Source organism: Sceloporus occidentalis, unplaced genomic scaffold (genome assembly GCF_023333645.1).
Source record: "Sceloporus occidentalis isolate IW3139 unplaced genomic scaffold, rSceOcc1.0.p SCAF_8, whole genome shotgun sequence".
NCBI lineage: Eukaryota > Metazoa > Chordata > Lepidosauria > Squamata > Phrynosomatidae > Sceloporus > Sceloporus occidentalis.
In genome coordinates this window covers 45,639,605-45,653,267 of record NW_028316988.1, presented here as the reverse complement: position 1 = coordinate 45,653,267, position 13,663 = coordinate 45,639,605, and the positions used below count along the sequence as shown (strand labels likewise).

The 13,663-nt window shown below is 39.1% G+C and overlaps 1 protein-coding gene across 3 annotated transcripts in view; it reads left to right on the top strand.

Moving 5' to 3' along the window:
* Window positions 1-13,663, top strand: part of LOC149308812 (fibronectin type-III domain-containing protein 3A-like) — a 59,007-nt gene that overhangs the window by 26,439 nt on the left and 18,905 nt on the right. For all 3 annotated transcript variants that reach the window (XM_089536518.1, XM_089536519.1, XM_089536520.1), the window contains exons 5-17: window positions 1,736-1,812; window positions 2,273-2,507; window positions 3,214-3,498; window positions 5,595-5,650; window positions 7,583-7,737; window positions 8,077-8,136; window positions 8,903-9,041; window positions 9,712-9,765; window positions 10,998-11,119; window positions 11,218-11,392; window positions 11,982-12,068; window positions 12,315-12,453; window positions 13,182-13,250. In XM_089536518.1, the coding sequence (XP_089392644.1) occupies window positions 1,736-1,812; window positions 2,273-2,507; window positions 3,214-3,498; window positions 5,595-5,650; window positions 7,583-7,737; window positions 8,077-8,136; window positions 8,903-9,041; window positions 9,712-9,765; window positions 10,998-11,119; window positions 11,218-11,392; window positions 11,982-12,068; window positions 12,315-12,453; window positions 13,182-13,250 (1,653 nt within the window). The remainder of the gene's footprint in view (window positions 1-1,735; window positions 1,813-2,272; window positions 2,508-3,213; window positions 3,499-5,594; window positions 5,651-7,582; window positions 7,738-8,076; window positions 8,137-8,902; window positions 9,042-9,711; window positions 9,766-10,997; window positions 11,120-11,217; window positions 11,393-11,981; window positions 12,069-12,314; window positions 12,454-13,181; window positions 13,251-13,663) is intronic.

The window sequence follows — 13,663 nt, the reverse complement described above, 5'->3', positions numbered from 1 at the left end:
AACTATATTGTAATTGTTTTAATTTGTAATCTGCCTTGAGTCCAAACTTTTGGGGAAAGGTGAGTATAAATAAAGAAGGAGAAGAAGATTGCGATTTGTGGTTATCTATCAACCAGTCTTTCCACACCTTCAGGATCACAGTGTATAATCGTAAGAGTCTGCAGCAGTCCATAAGTGGGAGAGGGCATAAACTGCAGAAGTGCACATCGAAAGCAATATCTGCTTTAAAATGTCTAGTACAGAGAAGCTAGGCAGTATTCTAGAAAGAAAAACAGAGGGGTGGTGGAAACTTAGGGTCATTCTGCCAGTCTGCTGTAGGAGAAAATTTTCTCTTCCTATCATGTGGATTAGTCAGACTCTGAACATGAGCAATACTCATAAGGGAAATTTCATTGGATATAGTTCTGTGCAGCCAACAATGCGAGGGCAGGGGCATGGTGGGTAGTAAGATTTCTTAAACCACGTGTGCTGCAATTGAGGCGTTGGCAAGTGCCTTAAGAAACTTGATGTTCAACTGTTTCAGGGAAAACCACTTGCTTTCTTGTTGATTCTCTTGAATACAGCCAACAGTGTTGCTTATTTTCTGGCATTCACTGCTATTCGCAGAGTAGAGGCCTATTGTCCTTGGAGCACGTTGTAGAACATATTTGTCCACAAATCTTCACAATATGGAAGACATATTTCCCCCTCTTCTGATTAATATCCAAAGATTTGTCCTAATAGTAACCTAAGAGAACTGTGCAACATAAAAGCTGAGAAGGAGCCATGAGAATCTTTTCTTCATGCTTGGGCTTGCTGAGCTACGTTCAACTAGCAAGCCATCCAGAACTTGGCAGAGAAAGAAATGCCTTTGGGCTCTTTCTCTGTCACTTCACATTATCTGTCATAGTAGTGGGAAGAAGCATACATGACTCAACCAGTGAAGTAAGGCATCATGAGTGTTGTCAGGAGGATTGGCTATAAGCTTGAGAAAATGTTTGACTTTGGTCAGAGTAACAATAGGAACTGTTCCCTTCTTTGGGGAATTTGCCACCAGGAATATTCCAGGATACTTTAAAATGCTTAATTATCCTAGGAATGGCATTCACAGGCCTTTACGGAAGTTTATGTTCAGTTGCTGTGAATGTTACAAAGTGTTCTGGAATAGTTTATTCCTGACATTTCATCAGGAATAAACTATTCCAGAACACGGCCACATTGCCCAAAAACCCAAAAATGAATTGTCTCTTTTGAAAGCCTCAAGGAGCAAATTTCCCTTTTAAATAGGTCATGGGGCCCCTGCACTGTTTAACACCAGAAACCAAAACCAAAACCAGAGCACCTGTTCTGCAGAACTAGAAATAGACTTCAAGTCACTTCTGTTTTGTTTTGCTTTAGAGAAGTCTGCTCTCCAAGAAGGTGCTGTGGAGGAAAATTGGCCCCTCAGACTTGCTGTAATTGCCCTCTATGTGCATTAAATCTGTTTTTCCGTTAAGCTTTCTGTTGTCTTTGTGCCGTCAAATCTATTAGCTGTTTTTGGTATGATATCTTTGACATGGTTTTGGGGACTCCTCTACAGCTTTTTGAAATTTCTGAAAAGATTGGAACATCACTTAAAGCCTTTTACAGGAAAACAAAATGTGTATGCATATGCATGGTTGCCATTTAGGTTAACCAATTGTCAAATGAACTGTGACTGCACACCCTTCAGTGCAATGTGTAGACATGAATGCTCTGTTGCTTGGTTTCCTTTCAGGTCCAGCACATGTTCCTATGATGTCACCAAATGGTTCTGTGCCTCCAATATTTGTGCCTCCTGGCTATGTATCTCAGGTAATTACTAAGATCCTTTGAATGGTTTTGCAAAAGAGAGGTTTCTCAGAAACACAACATTTCCTATTTTATGATACTTTACAAAGGCTTTAAATAGGAAGTGGGGCAAAACTGAATGTTTTGTTTTCCTGATCATGTTTAGTCCTGCTTTTCCTATGGACCTAGCACAGAATTTTCTAATCTCTCTACTGTGGTTAGGAAATAAGGAGCATCAGAGTTCCTTTGGGTTTTGTTCTCTTTCCTTTCTCATCTACAATTTAGATGAGGGAAATAATGCATATTAATTGTGTTGATATTGTTAGACGTATTAAAAAAAAAAGCCTACCACTATATGTCCCATAACTTTAAAGACATCAGGATCAGCCTGGGAAGGTAAAAGTGAGATAAATCAAAGAACAAGTGTCTTGGGGATTTTGTTCTGTATTATTTAAATACACCAGGAAATTGTTCTCCTTTTCAGGTGGTGGAAGAAAATGGAGTTCGGAAGGTTATAGTTTTGCCACATTCTACCGAATTCCACCCCTCCATGCATCCACCTCCTCCACATGTGCCCCATTATATGCACCCTCACCCTGCTTTGCTTCCCCATCCACCTCATCCAGTATATCCTCCAGTTCCGGGGACAGGAGAAATACCACCGCAGTTCATTCATCAGCATCCACCACCACCATCACCACATCTTTACCAAGAACAAGGTAAGGTGTCTGCAGATAAGAGGAAGCACAATGTTATGTTTAGCCTATTGCATTCAGAAGGAATGAAACTGGGTGAATTGGTTGCTTACCAAGGTAAGATGTCCACTCATAATTTAGTACATTTACGTGTGTTGACGGCTCTGGGATATTTTGAGATCTTAGTCATACTTTGTCTTATTCATATTTTTGAGCATCCCATTAAGTTCTCCAAAAGAGCCAGTATTAAGCAGTCATCTATAAAAGCAGGTGACAATAATTATGGTGTTGATGTTGAGGTTGCTGGTCACCCAGCTAAGGTCAGGCTTTTCTTTCTTGGCTGTTGGTGGTGTTTATGGATGAATTGCAAATATATTAGTGAGAAATTTGAACCTTAAGCTTGTAGTACTCCTTTCTTCTTCCACTATATCCTTGCAATTTCTTTTTAGGATGTATTATGTAAAAATATTCTGGGGTTTGTCTCTCACTACTCTCTCGTCTCATTTTCTACCTTCCCCCTTCTGATGGAGGTACAAAAATAATTTCAAATACTGGTTGCTAGCTAGAAGAACTGTATTCATTTTCTGTATTAAATCTTTAATTTGTCCAAATCTTGCAATCTTCTAAATTTGGAGGGGGTAAGTTCTCTGTTCCTTTTTTTTTAAGATTAAAAAGGCATTTTTCTATTCTGTCTAATGTGACCCCCTCTCTTTTTTTTATGGTCCTTTAGAGTCCCGTTCCCATGGCAGAGCAAATTTTGTTCAGCGAGACGAAAGGACTCTCAAAATGCAGGAGCATTTGAAGAAAAGACTAAAAGACCGACAAGCTAGTGGACATACAAATAACAAAATGAACAGCCCTCCTTCCTCACCTCATAAGGTTAACAATTCCTCAAGTACCAATGTTCAGAATGGATTAGGAAAGGGACAGCAAGGATCAGGAGGGCAAATCAAACAGAAACAAGTAGGAAAAACCAGAGGAAGCCCCGTCCCATCAGGCGATTCAGGAATGGGAGGTATGTGAAGACCGTTTTGAAAATTAGCATGTGGACTGTATTTTTGTGTTCTCCAGAGACAGTTCAATCAAATGGCAAAGTATTCTTATGGAACAGAAATGGAACTGAGAGGAACTGGATCTGCAGAGCGAGGGGCGTTTTTCCATTTTAATCTTCCATTGTAGAAGAAAAATGCTATGAAATAAGAGCACAAGAAGCTGATACAGTAATGTTTGTGTAATGGATGCCCCAGAATTTTAGTATTCAGAAGCTAGACGTTACCTAATTTTCAATTAATTTTGCACTATACACTTTGCTCTGAATATCCTAATCCGGCAACATTTAACATCAGTTCTATGCAGGAAAAATTCAAGAAGGTGGATGCATGTATGTCTTTTAAATTTAGAAAGTAGTCCGATTCCTCATGCCATCTTTTTGTTTATCTGATTCCTGCCCTCCCATCCTTCTTTGGTTTTGCCGCATATCAGCCAAGGATGAGCTTTCTAAGGGATAATATGAGAGACTAGCTGAGAGAGAGCTTCTTGCACCGGATTGGCAGTGCTAAAATACAGCTTTTGTGTGTGTTCACTCAAAAAACTAGTGGTAAGTTACCACTAGGTGCTTGGTGAATTCACATACTCAAACAGTCACTGGTTATGTGGAAAGTTCAAATGCAGGTTATGTATTTTAATGAAGTCCACAAAAGTGGGTTTCAGTGCAGTGATGCTTTGAGTACTGTTGACTTTATATCCAAAGACCTAAAAAGCATGCAGGAGGTAGCAGGGAGGAATTTGTGAGCCTTGGTGCAACAAAAGTGTGTTTTCCTGAGTTACATTCAGGATTCTTCAGATCCAAGTCACAAACACACACATTATATGTATAATCTGACTGATAAAGCAGATGTGTATCTCTGTGTATGAGTAAAGCAAAACCAGCCGGCATCTACCAGAGAATCAAATTTTAAAAAGGAAACAAGTCTCAAAATGCTGGTATTGGGCAATATAATTAAATATTCATTTTCTAGCATTCTCAGACTTCTTTTTAAAATTGGATTTATCTCTGTGTATGAATACAGTCCGGTTAAAACATGCATTTTTAATGTGTGGTCACACACAGTAGAGCAGTAAAATATAGTACTTCACTTCAGTGCTGCCTGTCCCTGCAAATTCAGTTGACTTTTGACAAAATGGGCAAAGTAGATATTTTGGAAGATGAAATGCTTTACAGCTAGATTAAACGACTGCTGTGAAAGAGCAAAGGGGCAAATTCAACACTTAAAGTCTAATTGCCAACATTGTGTGTGTGGTTTGGTTTGGCCAGTCATAGACTGAAGAAATGAAATGCAATCAGCTGATTCTCTTAGGCCATTTGAAAACGTATTCATAATAAGAATAAAACAGGCCTCATTGGCAAGGTGGAAGAAAGAAAAAATGTTCTTCGTCCATGTTTAGATCTGCATTTCCATACCCATGGGGCTTTTCTGCTTCTATTGATTTAATCAGCCCTCTGCATTAATTAGCATCCTGAACTTTAAGCCTTGGTAGAATAAGTAGAAAGGCTAACATGAAATTATCTCAAAACATGAGCATGTATATGCATGGGTTTGCCATTGTTTAAATGTTCGTTGTTGAATTTTCAGCCTTAATTATCAAAAGCTTAAATTCTCTCACAGCCAGGTGAGCAGCTGCCCTTCTGGAAAGGAGTGGCTTATTGTTTGGTAGGTAGCGAATCTCAAAAATGAATGCCTCCCAAAGTTTCTCTAGGGAAACGAAACAGTCTAAGCCATGTCTCCAAGATAAGGAAGCTAGCTGTTGGAATTTTAACTCATTAGAATTATCAAGTTGCATCAAGCCAAAGAGAAAGCAAGATACACACCAATTCTTGATGGCACCAGGCAAATTGAAAGGAAATCAAAGTCTATGCAGTTGTATTACTTCTGCTCAGTTTGCATACTTAGCAGATTCAGTGGTCAAAACAAATATGAGCAATGAACTTTGCACAGCATGTACTGTTGTTTTTCTAATGATATCTTCTAGGTTTGGGTCACAGATAAGAAATGTTTTGTTGGGGATTTTTGTTCATGTTTCCTTCCATTTAACATAGATTTTTTTTTCCAGAATCTGACACAGAATCTAGAAAATCTGAAGAGCTTTTGAGCTTCAATAAGCCTACAGTAAGCAGTAATGTGTTTTAAATATGATGCTTCATTTCCACACCTTCTTAGAATTCTCACTTATTGATAATATTTATAATATTGATCTAAAATACAAAGGGATTCCAGTACTTGAGGAAGCAGCAGAATTATTTGGGGGGAAAGGAGAGATTTATAGTCGTGATGTAGCTGAAGAAAGTGCCTCTCTCTGTAACTGTAATGCAGGTCTTGGTGAGTTAGTATAAGAATGGAATCTCAGAGTGCTTTCAGATCTTGGATATTGCAGGAAGACATCAAAGAATAAATCAGTTTTACATATCATTGAACCAAGTTTACCCTGTAAGATGCTCAGCTCAAGGAATTTGTTGCTGGGCACATTCAGGGCTGAAAATATTTGAAATCCTTGATTATGATCATTATGAGGTTTGACACAAAGCCTACTTAGCATAGATTCTTTTGAGCTTTGACTCTGTGTTAAGATTGGGGGGAGGGAAGTTATGGTTACGTAACCAGGACAGCCGTCAGACACAAAATATGTTTTAGTCTTGGTTCAGGCCAGATCACAGCACTGGAATTTCTTTGTCACCCTGACTGACAATATATGCAGGGTGAAAAACAAGTGCTATTCTACTTGGTCTTCCTGGATTTCTCAGTATTTGTCTTGCTGGACCTGCTCCTTTGAGTGGGAATAGAGGGCACCGTGTTACAGTGGTGACCCTGCTGTCTGCTGGGCCAGTTCCAGAGAGTGGGTTCCTGTTCAGCCCTGTGGCCACAGTTGTCAGGTCCTAAAGGGTTCCATCCTCTCTTGAATATTCTTCAACATCTTCATGAAGCTGCTAATGGAGATCATTAGGGGTTTTGCAGTTGGGTGCCATCAGTATGCTGATGATAGCTAGCTCTGCTTCTCCTTGTCAGTGTTGGCTAAGGCTGTGTAGGTGCTGGAGCTGTGGCGGGATGCTGTAATGAACTGGATGAGGGCCAATAAACTGAAGCTGAATCCTGATCAAACAAAAGCTCTTGTTGATTGGTGCTTCTTAGATTTGGGAATTGAGTAAGCATCCTGCCCTGGATGGGGTTGCACTCCCCTTGAATATTCCAGGATCCATTTTTGTCATGGGAGACCCAAGTGGACTCTGTGGCTTGAAGGGCATGGTGTCAGCTCTCACTGATTTACTGGCTGTGGCCTTTCCTGGACAGAGATCATTTATCCATAGTAGTCGAAGCATCAGTAACTTCCTGATTTGATTAGTGCAATGCACTCTGCATGAGGCTCCCCTTGAGCAGAACTCGGAAGGAACAGCTAGTACAAAAATGAAGCAGCAGCAACATTGTTGGCCAAAGTGTCAGGTAAGCAATGAATAACACTGACCTTAAAGGAGCTTCAGTGACTGCTAGTTTGCTTCCAATCTGAATTGAAGGTGCTGGAGATGACATTCAAAGTGGCTTGGAATGCCAGCATTTGAAGAAGCTCCCGTGCTATATATACTTGTCCACAAATTGAGGTCTGCTTGAGGGATCCTCCTCTGTGCCCCATTAGTGAGAGGGATATATCATATGGGGACATGGAAGAAGGTCTTCTTTGCCGTGGCACCTTCCCTGTAGAGCCTTCCCATTGGCACCAATGTTGGTTTCTTCTAGGTGCCAAGCATGGCTTTTTATTAAAGACCTTTGTATACATGTACATGGCTTTTAACTGTTTAGCTTTTTCTGCTGTTTTAACTTGGTGGTCTCTTTAATATAGTTTTATCCTAGTTAAGTCATTTTATTGGTTTTATCTGGAATTTGTTTTAAATTGTTTGTATTGTTTCAAGTTGGCTAAAGGAATGCGAAAGATGGCAGTCCGAATTGCATGCAAATGTAACACTTGCATATAAACAGATATTAGTGGAGGGATGTAGCTACAATGCATGCCTTGCATATTTAGAAAGTGACTGTCCTTCTCCCCACTCCAAGGTATCTGCAATTCAAGCAAGGTCCGCAGTTGTGTCCTGGAGCCCTCCAGTTGTGTCGCAAAGTGAAGAAACTCATAATCTCACTCCTACAACATTCACATTTGAAGTGGCAGTTTCGAACAGTGGTAAAAATGGGAAGTTTAAATCAGTTTACACGTAAGTCTTGTTTTTTTAGCTCCACAGTTTGTCCCAGCTGACACCTTAATAAGAAATATGTCCATCAGGATGATTCGCTACCTACATTTACATAGAAAGCGATTTTCAGAATGAGTAGATGGCATGTTTCTGGTGTTGGGTTGCTAAAGCCAGATCTTAATTTTCCAGTAAATACTGGGGCTGACCTTTGCAGTATACAGATACAGCCCAGCACTGTGTCACCAACTTAATGGGCACATGTTTGGGATCAAGGTTTTGGGGGGAAACTGTGGTTTTTACTTGCAAAAGGTTTTATTGTTAAGAAATACTGCTTGGAGTAACAGGTTTTCCTTTTTGCAGTGGTGAAGAGACAACTTTTACACTTCCTGATCTCAGACCAGCAACAGATTATCATGTCAGGTAATCTTGGAGAACAAACGTCTCTTGAAACTGCAACAGAGATGGAGTTGGTTATGGATTTGTTTTTTGTTTTGTTTCTGCTAAATAATATCAAAGGCTACTTCATTCCTACAGGTTGAGCCCTTGGCCTTCATTATGGCCCAGGTATAACACTGGTTGGGAACTTATACAGTTGTTTTTGGGTGGGAAGGAGCATTGCACATAGTATACAGAACAATTTCAGAATAATATTGTTCGGTGACTGGCCTGTCTCCTACTGTGATATCATTACCAGTCCCCCAGTATAAGTGAGGGAAAAATGAGGGCAAGAGTTGATTCTGTTAGTCTTCCAGCCATTTTCAATCAGATCAGAAATTCATCTTTATCACCATCTGCCTTGCTCCAAGTGTGACAGCATGGGGAGAAACTAAAGCCAAGCACTTCTTATTGAGGGTGTTAGAACATCTGTTGTTATCTCTTCCTACATTGCATACCTGGTGGGCACAACTAAAAGAGAAGGGAGCAACTGTGGAAATTCACTGTGTAGCTTTAAAATAGTTGATTCACAGGCCTATTCATTGCCTTCTTTGGGAATTAGAATATATTGGCAGGGTGGAAGTGGGGGTGAGGATTGGATTAGACTGTAGACATATATGCCAAATGTAGTCCTGTACATAATTCTGTGACTCAAAACAACTATGACTAACCATGCTCTAAGCTTTCAGATCTCAATGTCATTCATATATTTGGACTGCTTCTTCAGCGTTCCTTTTTTTCAATCATGCAGAGTTTCAGCCTCAAGTAGTTCCACAAAGGAAACAGTTTCAGAGCTGGCAAGTTTTACTACAGAGAGTTGTGAACCAGACCCTCCAGCTGCACCTAAAGTAGTCAATAAAACCAAAAACAGCCTGAATTTACAGTGGAAGGTAACTATTATTATTATTATTATTATTATTATTATTATTATTATGCAATATATATAGGTAAATACTTCCAAACAGGGTTTTATAGCATCTGTGTTTGTGTTAACCTAGTTTTAAATGAAAAGAGATGCATCATAAGTCATGCCCTCTATAATGAGCCCGGAAGTTCAGTGTCATCAGGTTTAAAACCAAAGTGACACAACTGAGAAATAAGTGAAGCGATATCAGCATTCTGGAGAATTCCAAATTAGGCAGGAATATGAAACATTTTAAAATCCCAACAGAGATAACACCAACAAATCTGAGATCAGGAGCATGTGTAGCTCAAGGCACAAGAATGACTAAAACCATCTACTAACCGGACAAATTTGAGGTGCAAAGCTTGCCTCAAAATGGAGACCACAGATCCAGTACAGAGCAGTTAAGCCTAACATAGGATTCATTATCCAACTATGCCAGTTGTATTACTATTACAGATGTGGGGGTTAGGGTAGGGATCAGTACCTCCAGTAGCAGCCAGGAACATGCACTTCTGATTGCAACATACAAGAAAAATGTATTGTTAGTGGTATGTGTGTGTGTGTATATGTTTAGGACTGACTAGTGCATTGAAATGGCTAGGAGCGGGCATTTGAGTAGCTAGAAAAAACTAAAGCTTTTCTTTTCTTTTCAGTCCTCCAATGACAATGGCTCCAAAGTGACTAACTACCTTTTAGAATGGGATGAGGTCAGTTCTTTTATTTTATGGAGAAAATGTATTCAAATCATCATGTTGAATTGAAATTGTGTGTTGTTTTCATTTCTATTTACCACTGTTTTTTGCTGGCCTATATATGTACATTGTTTGGATAACATTAATAATGCCCTTGAGTACACTGCTGGGAATCATAGAGCTGGGATGGACTGCCATGGCCACCTAAAGTAACCACATGCTATGCAGGAATACACAGCCTATATCTTCTAGAGCAGCCAGAGCATGGAATCTCTTCAGATATGTAAAGATAGCTATCATCATCATCATCATCATCATTTATATTTCCCGCCTTTCCCTGTGGATCGAGACGGGATTACAACAATAAAAACAACATTATAAGATAAAAACTGCAATTTCATATAAAATACACTCAATAAAACAGTAAAACTGCTATCAATACAATACATAGACAACCATCATCTAAAATACATATCTTTACAAACAGAGGTGGGATATTTCTAACTTTTCTCCAGGCTAAACATACCTTTTAATTTAGCTATTTTGCAAGCAAAGGTGTCTGTGTTAGAATGACTCCTTTGTTTCAAAGCGGCACTGGAAAGTTTGTTAGTTTTGGTAAAGAAGGTCATCCTTAATCTTTTTTGAGCTATGGATCCCTTTGAGAATACATTGGAAACTATAGACACTCCCATGCACATATGCACCAAATTAACCCTATGTTAAAGAATGAATGAATGAATACAGCTTCTTTCCATCTCTGAGCAAATATGGAGATTGAATATCCTTCTAGATAGTATTGGACTCCTATTCCCATCCCTTGTCATTGATTGTGCTTCATGGGACTTACAGTCTAGTGCCATCTGAAGAACTTTACCCAAAAACTTGTCATTGATTTTTTTTTTACTTGGATACAGATATTCTGATCTCTACAGAAAAAACTGAAAGGTTAAAACCAGAATCAAGAATTCAAAACAATAACCATGTTAGTCTGTTTTAGCATAAAAAGATAAAAAGAAATCAAGTAGCACCTTTTAAACTGGGAAGAGGACATTCCTGGCATAAGCTTTTGTGGATTCAGTGCAGTTCATCACTGAAAGTGGTTATCTGATGATGTGGACTGAGTCTACAAAAGCATATGATAGAAATGTCATCTTCCCTGTTAGTCTCAAAGGGCAATTGGACCATCTCTGTGAAAACTGTATTCTACCAGTATATCTGATTTTTTTCTTTTAAATTTACTTTTAAAGGGGAGGAATGGAGCATTCAAGGAATGCTACTATGGTCATCAGAAGCAACACAAAATAACCAAGCTGTCCCCTTCTACAAAGTACACATTCAGGTTGGCAGCCAAAAACGACATTGGAATGAGGTAAAAATGGATTATATAATAACATGGTTTCTGATTTTAAAAAGCAAACAATCTGTGTTTCAGGCTAGTAGCTAAGCTTTTGATTTTTCTCCTTCTAGTGGCTTCAGTGAGACATTGGTGTGTTACACAGTAGGAATTGTCCCACCGCCACCTTTGTCGCCTCGGCTGACCGAAGCTGGGGTGACATGGTTATCCCTCAAATGGAGCCCTCCGAACGGTGTATCTTCAGATGACTCTCTGACGTACATTTTAGAAATGGAAGAGGAAGGTTCGGTAAGGTCCTGATATTTATAAGTTTGGAAACCTGAGTTGGAGATAGGAAAAGGCCTTGAAAGGAGCAGCTGGTCTCTCATGCATATTAGAGTGTTGCCTGGTGAATAATTATGTGCTGTGTTGTTCAAACATCCCAGCGGAGTGGGCAGAAAACTATCCATGAATCTTCCAGGAACAGTGCAATATCAAGTTGTTGTTGCTAAAGTGGATAACATTCAGAAAAGGAAGCAGAAGCAATGGTGGTAAACAGCCAGTGCCAGAGCGAACAAAAATACAGTCGTAAACTGCTGTTTTATATAGGGGCCTGGTCCATTTTAAGATATTTAACTATCAACTCAAGGAAGTTAATTAAAATTAATATTAAAAAGGAAATGTTTATAATGTTAATTATTCATTTTTATCCCATGAGTTAATATTAGTACATTGATAGTAACACTATTGTTTCTAAGCTCTGTATATTATCTGACCATTAAATAGTAATCACTGAGGACTTAATATTCTTGTACACAGTTAGTGAATGGTCCAAACTGTTGTATTGTGCTGCTCAGAAAAATGCATTTCCTCCCTTTGTTTTTCCCTCCTTGTACAGGATTACGGTTTTCAAGCAGGGTACAATGGAGATGAACTTTCTTGCACTTTAAAAGACCTTAGAAGGAGTACTTCTTATAAATTTAGGGTATGTACCAAATTCAAACACTACTAGTGCGGTTGCTAATAAAGTCCAAGTTCTCTGCTGGAAAATACACATTTGTTCACTGGACAAGTGGCTCCTGCAAAGTGAGCAGAATCCCTGACATCCCTCGGTGTGATAGGGAAAGTTGAAATAGAAGCACGACTGTGGTGTCCTCCCTGTATTGTCTGTTAATATTTAAACTAGCACAGAGGTTTTAAGCTTATGTTTGCTCTGTTCTTAACTTTACAGCTGTTTGCTCATAATACTGAAGGAAAAAGTGGTCCTAGTGAGGTAGTAGAGTACAGCACAAGTCCTGACAAACCTGGAGCTCCAAGTAAACCAAGCGTAAAGGGAAAGATCCATTCACATAATGTGAAAGTTACCTGGGGTAAGCAAATTTCAGGGGGGCTTTTTGCAGTTGCTTTCTTTTGCTGTCCTAGCGTCCTTGTTGCATAAAACAAAGAAAAGGCATTGGCTTCAGTTCAACACTCTGCATTTGCTGTTTCCATTTGGGCATATTGTCAACCGTGCAGAAATAATGAGCAAGAGGCACATTAGACTGGACCGATGAGTTTTGAGATTGCCTGGATTGCTGCCTATTTAGCATACACATATACATGTGTGGTGTATCCTCCCACCTTTCATGCTTACAGATGGGTGCAAACTTGGTTCAGCACATATTTCAATTGTTCTGATACATAGCCATTTTGTCAGTGCAGCATTTTCAAAATGATGCAGAGATGTATAAAGTGTATTCGAAACATAAATTTCATGTTTAGACATATTCCTCACCTGTAAGATATCGTATTATCTACCTACTGAACAAAATATTCCAAAATCTGAAAATATCCCGAACATTTCTGGTCACAAGCATTTTGGACAAGGGAGACTCAGCCTGTTATACCTTGCCATGGGGCTCAGGATAGAGATAAACAATGGATTTTGTTCATTTGTAACATTTCGGAGCACAGCTCTTTATTTTGATACCAACATCCTAAAAATACCATTTTGGGGTTGAGCAGTTTGCTATAACTTACCCTGGAATCCACTATGTTTGTTTTAAAGCTTGGGCCTCCTTTCTGTTTTAAATGTCATTTCTATTTTATTTTTTTTTAGATCCACCAAAGGATAATGGAGGATCAGAGATCTCTATGTATGTCCTAGAAATGTCAGAGGCCTCAGCTGGTAAGTAGAATAATGGGTCGGATTGAGTTAGTCATGGCCAGAATAGACCACTGAACTTGTGCCCCCTTAATTTTAGTAGGCTTGATCTAAGCGTGGCTAAGTCTGGATCCAGCCCAATATCTGTACAAAAGAAAGCTTCTTATAATGGTCTCATTAGTTTTATCTTGTGGAGGAATGTTACAATGCCAGTACTTCTCTTCCTCCTCCCTCTTTTTTTGTTTTTCACTTCACTACGCTCCTGCATTTGACTAAATTAACTTTGCAGAAAACGAAGCAGTAGTTTTGTTTTTTGGCTCATTATATTTACACTCACTTTTCCACCCAAGCGGAAGAGTCAACATTTGTTTATAACAAACCCAGAGTTAACTTGATTTTTAATAACAGTTAAAAAGCACATGCCCAGCAAGAACAAA